The 12,052-nt window shown below is 47.1% G+C and overlaps 1 protein-coding gene across 2 annotated transcripts in view; it reads left to right on the top strand.

The window, feature by feature from the left end:
• Nucleotides 1-5,306: 5,306 nt before the first annotated feature.
• Nucleotides 5,307-12,052, top strand: part of LOC123160350 (uncharacterized) — a 44,652-nt gene continuing 37,906 nt past the window's right edge. For both annotated transcript variants that reach the window (XM_044578161.1, XM_044578160.1), the window contains exons 1-3: nucleotides 5,307-5,505; nucleotides 5,606-5,692; nucleotides 5,780-5,913. In XM_044578161.1, the coding sequence (XP_044434096.1) occupies nucleotides 5,457-5,505; nucleotides 5,606-5,692; nucleotides 5,780-5,913 (270 nt within the window). In that variant the 5' untranslated portion in view covers nucleotides 5,307-5,456. The remainder of the gene's footprint in view (nucleotides 5,506-5,605; nucleotides 5,693-5,779; nucleotides 5,914-12,052) is intronic.

Genomic DNA, 12,052 nt, shown 5'->3' on the forward strand with positions numbered 1-12,052 from the left:
TGAATGCACTCGTCTGTTGGATGGCCAGTTTCACAAAGCTGCATCGTGTTCCGCCAATGATGACTCTGCTACTCAAGATTCTGCCAAAGCCCATGAGCAAAATCCTCAACCCACTGCCCCACGCGTGATGACTGATCGTGAGCTTCTTCTAAGTCTTCATCAGAAGGTCGATCACAATCACAAGTGGGTCAAGCGTCAATTTGGCTCAATTCTTCAGAACATGACTGTCACACAAAACAGTGTGAAGAAGAATCATTATTATGCACATGAAATCTTCGACGCACTTGGGCTATTCTGTCTCATCTTTACAGTGACGAAGATCTCAAGCAGATGGGATTTCAATAGGACTGTGACTGGTCTCAGCCTCCTTGGAAGAAATTCAAGAAGATCAAAGTTCCTCAACTGGTCACAATTTCATTTCCTTCATCGCGTGAGACAGATGAAGCTGAAGATCTCGACGACACTACGGCAGGCCGCAGACCCTACTTCAACGAACGACCCCCGACAACATTGGCACTCCTCCATCGACATCATGATGATATTCTTCAGGGGCATTAGTCCTCCTTTTTCGTCCCTTTTGGTCATTGACAAAGGGGAAGAAATTTTAGTTAGTCTTCAAGCGGGTCTTATATATGGGCTGTTTTTTCTCGTTAAGTTACATCTCTCGCTCTTCTGAAGCATTTGTTGGTTGAGTTGTAAACTTAAGTCCGATGGTGGTCTGATACTTTTGAACTGCTTTCTGCATGCTCATTTCCTCAAAAACCTTAATGCATGCATGCCAAATTTTGTCAGACACCATATTTCATCATGCATTTCAAATTCTTCATATCATATGATAAATGCGTGTATGAAATTACAAGATATAGGGGGGATCAACATGATTTTACTCTATAATGTGCATTTGCAATCCAAAGTAAATTCCTCAAATATGCACATCTTCAGGGGGAGTTCTTCTATATCCTACAATCAAATTCCTCAATATCAATATTGAAACTTCATATGTTTATCCCCGTTGAAAACTTAACCTATTTGTCATCAATCACCAAAAAAGGGGAGATTGTAAGTGCATCTAGTGCCCCTTACTGATTTTGGTGTATTGAAGACTTATAGGTTAAGGGACTAATGTGTTTGTGAGTGTACACATGTTCTATAAGTCTATGAGGAGTTTGATATTTATGAAGAAAGTCGACCCCTAAAAATGAATGTCTCCAGTTGAAGACTTTGGTTTTCTTGAAGACTTTGAAAATGAGGAAATTCGTGTGACCTTGAAGACTTTGATATTGATGCGAGGATTATGAAGCGTGAAGACTTTTGTTTTTGTAGTTTCATTTTCTCTTTCTTGAGTCATAGGAAACACCGTACTGTTAAAGGGGGTCGAGGTAAAACTAAGGAAATGTTTCCAAGTGATGCTCATGTCAAATCCTACACCTACCCAATCCTTCGAGTGAAGCCTCTAGAAATCTCGTACAGTTCAGCCAATTTCTTTAGTGACAGAGACGAAGATCTTCTGGTCTCTGAAGTGTTCTGACATGATAGCCCCAAGGAATTTGAGAGCTCAAATTTTCGACCGTTGTTGTGCTATGCGCCAGCTGTCCCAAATATCTTATCCACCTAACGGTCATATCATTGAAGGGCATTTATGTCTTATCATGTCGGCCTGCTCCCCGACTATAAATAGTCGCCCCCCTTCAACCACTAGCTGGTTGGCTGCTCCGAGAGAAACTGACACTTGTCATTTAGAGCATCCCATCTTCTGAGGACTTTGAGCGAAAATCATCAGTGAGGAAAAACCCAAAACCCCAACACCTAAAACCCAAAGTGATTGAGCATCACTGAAGAGATTGTTCCTGTGTGGAACCAACGCTTGTTACCTTAAAGGACTGTGCATCTTCCAAACGGTTAGGCATCAAGGTCTAGAGCATCCAAGAGAAATTGTGGATCGCCGGGTGACCTAGTCTGTGAAGGTTTGGAAGTCACCTTGAAGACTTACCACGAGTGATTGGGCGAGGTCTGTGTGACCTTAGCTCAAGGAGAATACGGTAAGGACTGTGTATCCTTTGGTTTAGATACCAAGCCGCTCTAACCAGACGTACAACTGCCGCAACAGTTGGACTTGGTCTACCAAATCACTGTCTTCACCGAGCTACATGTTTTATTTCCTTAACACTTTCATTTCCTCATTCATGTGTTGATGAAATTGATTGTTACTGTGTGAAGACTTTGACTGAAGACTTTCTCAATTTCCTCAATCCTAATTCTTTAGTCATCTTGTCTTCTACATGCTTATCCTGTTTTCACGCTACCTGTGCTCAGTGTATGTTTCATTTCATCATGATGACTATACTACTGCTTTGTTATGCATGTACCTGAGTACTTATTCCGCTGCTAGTGGTTCGTCACTTAGCAAATTCCTGAAGTTGTATTTCTTCAGTGACAAATTTGTAAAAATCGCCTATTCACCCCCTCTAGTCGATATAACGCACTTTCAGGTTGTCATCCTGAGGCAAAGGCGCCTGGCTTGGAGTGTCCCTCACAGCTGCCTGCACCTTCTTTGGTTCATGACCCGATGAATCAGATCGTAGCCTGGTCTGGATCACGTACAAAAGGGATTAGCTTGGCCAACTATCCAGGCACGCACTTAGGGGCTATTTGGTTGGTTACCTCGGCTCCATGCCTAGGAAAAATAGGTGTCTGGTCTATGCCTGAAAATCGAATGAAGTTTGCCTGGCCAGGCTGCCTGGGTTGGATGGTGTCTGGTTGCAGCCCTCGGCTTGGATTAGTATTAAAGCAATGTGATAGTTTATGGTCGCTTTTGTCAGTATGGGTTGCTGGATTTAGATAGCCACGCGACTTGCTTTCGGCCGCTAGGCGTCCGATTTGGTTCGCCTGGGTCAAGCTAAGTGCGTGCCCGGACTGGATGGTGTTTGGTTGCAGCCCTCGGCCTGGACTAGTATTAAAGCAATGTGATAGTTTATGGTCGCTTTTTGTCAGCATGAGTTGCTGGTTGGATAGCCATGCGACTTGCTTTCGAGCGTTTGATCTGGTTCGCCTAGGTCAGGCTAAATGTGTGTCTGGATAGCTGGCCAGGCTAATCCCTTTTGTACGTGATCCAGGCCAGGCTACGAGCCGATTCACCAGGGGCGGGTGATAGGCGCCGGTCGACCGATCCAAATTTGGGCCGGTCCCCGTACAACCTTTCATTCCCAGCACATGTAACCGCTCTATCTAGTTCTTTCCTCATCGTCTTTCTCACCTCTCGCATCTCCACTAAGAAACAAGGCGCCCATCCTCTCTCCACCGCGTCCCGCGCTCGTTTCCACCATCACCGTTTGCCTCGCCGCCGACACTCGCCTTTGAAGCTCGCTTCTGACTCACAACAAAAACCTGTTGACCCCATAGCAGCTTTTTTGGCTAGCCTTCCCTGTTGCATCCATGACAGCCCCTTCCCTATTGCATCCATGGCTGGCTGGCCCTCAACCCCTCATGACGCCGACTGTAAACTATTCTATGCCGGTGCTGCGGACCACCGGTTGCGCCACTAATGCCGACGACGGCGTCGCTTGTGGCCAAACCCGATGGTAGCAAAAAAATAGGCTGGTTCCAGCAAAACGATAACACGGTGGTAGAAAAAAAAGGTATTTCACAAAAAAACCGAGACGATGGTAGCAAAAATGGATGCTAGATCGAGCAAAACATAAAGCCAGTGGTAGCAAAAAATTATGCTGGTTAGAGCAAAATCGAAAGATGCCGATTACAGCAGGAAAACAACATCAATTCCGTTAGTACCCATTGCAGCTCCGCACAACACTGGTTCCAGCATCTCCGGCAACGGTTGCAGCTTTCGGCGGCGGCATAGGTGTGCGCATGGCCGATTCCAGCAAAATCTGACAACCGTTGTAGCTTTTCACGCCATCATTGTATCTTCTGGAATCGCTGGTTCCAGCATCTCCGTTTGATGATTGCAGCATCGAGCCTTCCCCGTTGCAGCTCTGGCTCCCCTCTGAAGCATCACTGGTCCCGGCCGGCGAGCACCGCCGCGCGGCCCCGTGCGCCGATGCCCGATCCGCCTCACATCGCTCCATTATGCAGCAGATGAGGAACAAAATATGAGGAAGGATGGGAGATGGGTGATGTGGATGGGATCTAGCACTAGAGGAGGCAGGGGAATGGGTGGCTCGTGTTTGATTAGAGATGGGAAGATTGAGCTCATCCATGGCAGAAGGGGATGGCAGCAAGAGGTAGGTGACGATGGGCTAGACTGGATAAGATTGAGGGGAACAAGTGGCTGCGAGGGGGCGCACAAGGAGAGGCTGGATAAGAATTGAGAGAGGATGAGTGGTGGTGGGTCATGTGGGCTGCGCTAATGATCTGACCATGTGGGCAATGAGTGTGTCGTTTAATCAAGTGAAGTCGCACGCCAGACGCGACCGACCGAGTGTTCCGCCGGCCGTTCGAAGGAAACATTTCCCTTCACGAGGTCATGATCCAGGCCAGGTGCCTTTGCCAACCAAACACGCTCTTAGGGTCTGTTTGGTTAGTGGCCTCGGCTTCGTGCCTGAAAAAAGAGGTTGCCTGGTTTGAGCCTGGCACTTCATCGTTTTGTGTCTGGTGAGGCTGGCCTGGCGTAGACGCTTTTTGTTCATGGCCTGCCCTGGTGTAGCATTAAAATAATGAGCGTGTTTGGTTCCCACCCTGGGCTGCTTGCCTGGAAATTTTCAGTGCCTGGCGTCGGCCTGGTGAGGTCGACTTTTCCCGCCTGCCCAGGCTAGCCTGGCATCGATGCGTTCGGTTCATCCCTGGCATGGTGCTGCCCTGCTGCAGTGTTGCTTTGTCATTTAGCGATTAAAAAAAATCTTAAGTAGGAGCCAGGCATCGTGCGGCATGGGCCAGGCGAAAGAAACAGGACACCTGGGGCCATGCTAATCCAGCTGCCTGAGCTATCCATCTTTTTTCCTATTTTTTTATTCAACTTTACCAGGCTAATCACAGGCCTCCGCAAGCCAGGCCAGGCATGCATTCTATCTTTCAGGACACGAACAAAACAACTGCCAGGCAGACTTCAGGGAGCATCCAGGCCAGGCGTGAGGTGGCGTGGATGCCAACCAAACACGCTTAATATCCTGCCATCATTGAAGGCCCCTAACGACAAAAATGCTTGAAACAGCGGCTCACTAGCACCAGACAGCTACCCAGGCGTCCTATCCTGAAAGCCTGGCCCAGGCTAAGCAATTTGCCTGGGTCACACTCCAGGCTAATCAAATTGTGAGGCCACCAGGCCAGGCAAGCTGTTACTTTTTCAGGACAGCAACCAAACACTCGCACCTCTTTCAGGCAGACTCCAGGCGAGGCAAATTTCGGTGTGACACTATCCAAACTGGCCCTTAACCCGTCGACGCCCCCAAACACACAAAAGAAAGGTCACATTCCTTCTCGACCCACCGCTCCGGCCGGCAGCCATGGAGGAGTACCTGGCAAACATGAGGACCCTACGCTGCTACATGAACGGTCCGTCGCGCGAACCCACCGCCCCTTCCCCCGCCCCCGCTCCCGCCGCTCTGACTCTCCAGCCGCCTCGGCTGTCGATGGTTGCGTCGCTGGGCTGCAGATCTGGAAGAGGAGGCAGCGAAGCGGTCAGCGGAGGAGCAGAGGCAGCGCACGGCCATAGATGCTCACGACAGCGACATCGCCTTAGGTTCAAATGTCTCTTGTTTCTATCACTGGATTCGCGCTGCTAATTTTGCCGTCTTGGTTGATGCTGTCGCTGTTTATGTTTGGGCAGTGAGGGCGCAGGCGAAACAGGTGAGCGACGAGGCCGAGCACCTTGCAAAGGCGAGGGCGCATGTCTGTGTGGAGATGGCCGAGAAGCAGGGTAGGATCGCCTCACTGGAGGTCGTGGGTGCCACGCTGAAGCAGGTGAGGATCCTGGATTGTTCGTTCTAGCTCTTGCGGAGTTTGCTATCCTGGAAATATGTGCACGTAAGCCGTAATAAGTTATTTGATGGCACTCCTTTGTTGTGGCATGTTGGAGGACGTGAAATGCTATGTTGAACGGTATTTAGCGAGTGAATAGTCATGCTTTCGTAGAAGTGGGAAAACAGGTCAGCTGTTGTGAATTAGTAGGAAGTTGGATGGTCATAATTGTTAAAAAAATGCAGACGGAGAATCACCTCTTGCTGTGGTGGTGAAGATGGGAGGGCAGGACTCCACCCACTAGGGTTTATATCCTGCCATCCTTGTGCGCATTAGTAGGAACTTTGTGAGATTGGTGGATATTGCTGGTCCCTGTTTTGGAAGCGTGTGTTAAGGAGGCGCGTTGTGAGTGCGTCTCCTGTGCAATCGCCAAGAAAAAGGGCAGACTAGAAGTGATGCAATTAGACAGTTATATTTTGTCTTAAAAGATGGTAGTTCTCAAATGTGATGTTCTTTTTGTGGGGGTTGGCTCTTCCAAAATCTGTTCCGAGGGTTAAATTTTTGTCCCATCTGAGATACATTTCTTGCTTTTCATACCCTAATGTTGATTTTTTTTCCTTGGGCGCCAGTCCGTTGGGTTGTCAAATAGTCAAATGTAATCCAGGTGTTGGTATTCAGCTGTCAGGGCCTAAGTTCCCATAGTGGTGGATGGTGGGAGGACGGGGGCGGGGAAGGTTGCCTTTGGGTACCATGATGCCAAGGGGAGATAGGGCTGCAGAGGAGAACCCCTACCTTTTCTGTTTATGTTTCTTGCTTGTTTCTCTCAATACCAGTCCCGGGCATTATATATCCTGCAATTTACATGACTTGGAAACTAAGGACTCCTTAAACCGACTTAGACCTGAACACAATAGGGGAAACCTTCTATTTGTGACAAAAAACCCTATCGTACTCAAATCAAACTTCCTAAGGCTTGAACTTACCTAATCCTGTACTCCTATAACGTGGTGGCCACCGAGTCTTGCTTGGGCTTGCACCTGCAGACATAGTGCTGACCTATATGGCATCAGTCCCCTTCATGAGCAGCTCGTGCTTGAGCCAGAAGGTTGGATTCTTATGCTGAAATTCAGTAAGATGTTCACAGGAAGCTTGAGATGCAGCACAACCTGTCCATTGCACAAACATTTGTTGCACGCCATGACTAAGACGAGCCTTGAGCACCTTGAGTGGAGATGGAAGCCATGATGTATCTCCAGAAGTTGGGGAGGCTCGTAAGGGGGATTACCATGGATGGGCTTCAGCTGCCTGACGTGGAACACATCATGGAGGCGGGATTTGTATGGTAGCAACAACTTGTAGGTTACTTGATATGGGGCAAGCCGTGTAGGTGGCCCGATCTTCACGATTGGAGCTGGATTTAGGTGAAATCATAAAGAACACGAAGAACACATGGGGAAAACACTAGTTGGACAAGATCCACACCAAGTATCCCTCAAATCACAAGCCAATGTGATGGATCTCAAGCATTCAACAATAACAAAGGAAAGTAAAGATAACTGTGGTAGTTCATCCAAATCTCTAGGAGAGATGGGTCTTGAGAGATTTGGATGAAGGAGTAGATGAGCAAAGTTCTCTCTAGTTTATCTAAATGCTTTGCTAACCCTAGAAAGGGGGAGGGGAGGAGGTATATCTAGGTCCAAGGCATGAAGGGGTTAGTGAGGGGCAAGAAGGGAAACATACATGGACTTTCCCCAAATTCTACTCGCTGGCCATACTACCGGACAATCCGTTTGGGGGATCGGACAGTCTGGTTCCCCTGGGCGAATAGTCTGGTCAGTCCAGGGAGCTTCATGCGTGGCTCCGACGGGGACTGGACAATCTGTTCGGGATGACCGGACATTCCGGTAGTGCAACCTTTTCCTTCATCCATTGCTCCGTCTTCTTCCGTCGCTGCTTCCATGCCTTCCTCTTGGATGGTATCGTCGTACTCTCGTACTCTTGTGCCTACACTCCTCCTTGATACGCGTAAAGCTCAGCTCAAACCTACACATGCACGAGGGAGGGTCAACCAGTATACCATCCAAGAGAGAACCAAGTAGACACCCACAAAGGATAGAATTCACCTTAGTATGTGCGGTGTGCGTGTCCCTTGGCGATGGAGCCAAGTCAATGGTGATGACACTAGGGCATCCCGCACCACCCCCCTCGGGAAGATCCGTCCTTGGATCGAGATCCTCACCACCATGGGAAAGAGATGGTGTCACCGTGCGATGATGGGCGCTCATCATGAACTCCAAGCCTACACATGCGCAAAACAAAGCAAAGAATGTTTGTGCATGGTACACAAATGCATCATCCATCATGATGCATCTCTTCTCTTGCGCATCACCATTAGCACAAAATATGGGCAAGTGATATATGTGTATGCATGGCATAAGGCATAGCAACAATGTTCATCATACATATGGTGCACGGGAAGAAAGCAAGCGTGCTGCAAAAAATCCATTCATTTTTGGGAGCACACATAGACTATGTCAAAATATCCAACAATTTATGGGAAAGCTATGGGGCATTCTCAATATCAATAAGCAAAGCATTGTTGCATCTTGCATGCAAAACACATCAAATATATGGTCAACATGGAAGATGCAACAAAGGGAGACTTATGATAATGTGCAATATTAATCATGTGCTAAAGGAAAATGAGCTCCATATGAACTTGAAGAAGCGTGTTTTCCTGCAAACACAACGTCTTTTCCTAGGATTTGTCATAACATAAGATGACATTCGTGTTGATGATTCTAAGGTTGAAGCAATCCGAGAATGGCCAACTCCGAAGACCATTTATGAGGTAAGAAGTTTTCATGGCCTTGCAATTTTCTGCAGGCGACAACTTCTTACTGCAAAAGAAGAATTTTACCACTATCATGGCACCAATTACTGAGTGTTTGAAGAAAGGGAAGTTCCAATGGATAGAAGCGACTAAAGCTAGCTTCAATGAGACCAAGCAAAAGCTCTCACAAGCTCCTGTCTTGGCGCTACTTGATTTCAACAAGACTTTTGAGTTGGGAGTGTGATGCAAGTGGAGTAGGCATTGGGGCCGTTTTATCTCAAGAGAGGTAGCCCATCACTTTCTTCAGTAAGTTAAGCGAAACAAGGCAGAAATGAAGTACTTATCAGCAAGAACTGTATGCCTTTTTCAGAGCTTTAAAAACTCGGGAAGCTATTTGCTGCCTAACGAGTTCATTGTTTATACGGACCATCAATCCTTGAAGCACTTTAGAAATCAAAAACATGTTGATTGTATGCTAGCAAGATGGGTAACATATTTGAAGAGGTTTAACTATCTCATTGTGCATAAATGTGGAGCAAACAATCAAGTAGCCGATGCTTTGAGTCATCATGCATGTCTCTTGACTTCTTTTGAGGCTGAACTTCCAGACAAGCATCAAATAAAGGAGTTGTATGGCATGTCGAAGACTTTAGCCATGTTTGGGTAAAGCACGTAAGGGGCTAGCCATTAGGCAGTGACTATTTGGTGCAAGATGGCTATCTCTTAAAAAATAATCGTTTGTGCATCCCTAGAAGTTCTATGTGAGAAACTGATTAAAGAACTCCATTGAAGTGATCTTAGTGGCCATGTTGGACGGGACAAGACTATCGCTAACCTCGAAGCTCGTTACTTTTGGCCACAACTAAAGAGAGATGTTGGGAAGTTTGTTCAGCGGTGCCACATTGCAAGGGCTAGGTCTAGAACACAGGGTTATACATGTCTTTGTCTGTTCCTGTTGCTCCATGGGAGGATATCTTTATGGACTTCGTCTTGGGTTAGCCAAGAACAAGACGAGGGAATGATGCTGTGTTTGTGGTCGTGGACAGATTCTCTAAAATGGTTCATTTCATGCCTTGCCGCAAGACAACGGATGCTCATCATGTGGCAAACCTATTCTTTCGAGAAGTGGTCAGACTTCATGGAGTTCCAAGGTCCATCGTCTCAAACCGCGATAGCAAGTTTCTTGCTGCATTTTGGCTCACTTTGTGAAAGCAAGTCAGCACTGCATTCAAATTTTCTAGCACTGCCTATCCACAAACAGATGGACAAATGGAAGTGGTGAACAATTTTTTGGGTAATCCTACAATAACTCTTTTTTCATTCTCTACGCTGAAGTTCCATCACACTTGGTGGACCTCGTGAAGCTACCATCAAGGGGAAACTCAAATTCAGTATCGTCCTTCACTGATAATTACACTGAGTTGTTTGAAGAAATTCATGGTGTTTTGGAAGCACAAAATCGGAAATATAAACAACTTGTTGACTGCAAAAGGAGGCTGAAATCATTCCAAGTTGGTGGTAAGGTGATGGTCTACCTCTGAAAAGAAAGATTGCCTTTTAGGTATTAAAGGGAAGCTTAGAAGTGAAGGTATGGGCCCTTCTCTATTATGAGGAAGATAAATGATAATGCTTATGTGATAGATCTTCCAAGCGAGATGGGGATATCCAACGCATTCAATGTTGCGACTTGACTATACCATCCAGAAGAAGTGCTCTATGAAGTTAACTTGAGGTCGAGTTCCAAACAACTAGGGGAGAATGATGAGGAACAATAGAGGAAAAAACATATGTCAAATCTGTTTGCTACTTCTAGATACTTCTACTCTAGTCTAGTATTTCTTTTCTTTTCTTAACCTAGCTACTGTTTTCTTGAGTCTTCTAGCTATGAGTAGCTATGAGTAGAATGGTGAATCTTAAGTGATGTTTTCTAGAGTGTTCTAGCTATAAGTAGACGTGAGATGTGGGGGCTTCCCAAAGCCCTATAAATAGAGGTCATCACCTCTAGTTTGTAACAAGACTATTTACCACCACTTCCTATAATAGAGCTTGGTGTTCTTATCTAAGATTTTGAGTAGATCTTGTGCTCTAGGAGTTTTGGATTGAACTCCTGCTGCCACATTGGCCTATTTCCACCTCTAGAGCGATATCTAGTGCAACTCGTTGAAGTAGGTCCTTCAACACCCGTTGTACACTTTGTAGCAGCAAGGTTTGTTCCTCCACAACCTTGTGCTGCTTCAGGTGTCATGTGGAAGGAGGCCCCAGAATCAAGAATCTATAGCAAAGATGTACCTGACGAAGAGTGTGGTGGTGGATCAGACGTCTGACCATCAGAACTAGCAGAACCTAAGGATGGTGCAGAAGCAGCAAGGCGGCGCAGCAAGGTGAGCATCTCCTGGTGAACCTTCTGAAGGTAGCCCTCACGAAAATTAGAGGAGCCTCCTGGGTCCTTACGAGGATGGCCAACACACCGACCGTGTCTCTTCCTCTTGATGCAGTCCATGATCATGTGACCATCCTGCTTGCTATAGGTGCAGAAAGCACTAGTGGAGGCTGCTGGCACCGGTGTAGGAGAGGGCACACCATGCAATAGCGGTGAAGCGCGGGCAGCCAGGGCTGCTTAAGAGGACGACAACAAGCCTGTGCTGCATAGACGTAACTCCTCAGATCGCACCTCAGCAAGGGCCTCCAGAGAGAGCCGAGGATGGCGTGCCAACAGCTGAGCACGACTCTGCTCGAACTCCGGTCGGAGGCGAGTGAGGAATTTGTAGAGGCAACGAACCCTCCAGCTTAGCTTGTTGCTGCACACAACACTGACATGTGTGACAAACATCAGCTCCCAGATAGCCCAATTGGCACAACACAGCTGATATCTCCTAGTCATCCACAGTAGCATCTCCCTAGCATCTCTTTGTTGTAGTTGTTGCTCTTGACGAACAACAGAGAGATACATGGCATCCCCCGTAGATTCGTAATGACGGCAAAGGTGCTCCCACATCTGATGGTAAGGGCCACCACATCCATGGTGAGATCAACATCCATGCTGTTCACCAAGATAGAAGAGGCTTGAGCATCATTATTTGTCCATTGATTTTACAGGTGAAGTTGATTATGATATTCTTCTCTTCAGTGGCCTCCTCAAAGGCATCTAACATCTCATGTTGATCGGTATTACCGGCATCAACAGGGAAGGCCACCTTAGCCAAAGGAGTGGGCAGCAGAGGACAGGCCAGAGGCCAGAGCACCTGTGAGGTGCTCCCAGACCAGCTGGCCCCTCATGTGCAGATTGATGTACCACACCCAGTCCCTGTA

The sequence above is a fragment of the Triticum aestivum genome, chromosome 7B, assembly GCF_018294505.1.
Source record: "Triticum aestivum cultivar Chinese Spring chromosome 7B, IWGSC CS RefSeq v2.1, whole genome shotgun sequence".
In the NCBI taxonomy this organism is placed as follows: Eukaryota; Viridiplantae; Streptophyta; class Magnoliopsida; order Poales; family Poaceae; genus Triticum; species Triticum aestivum.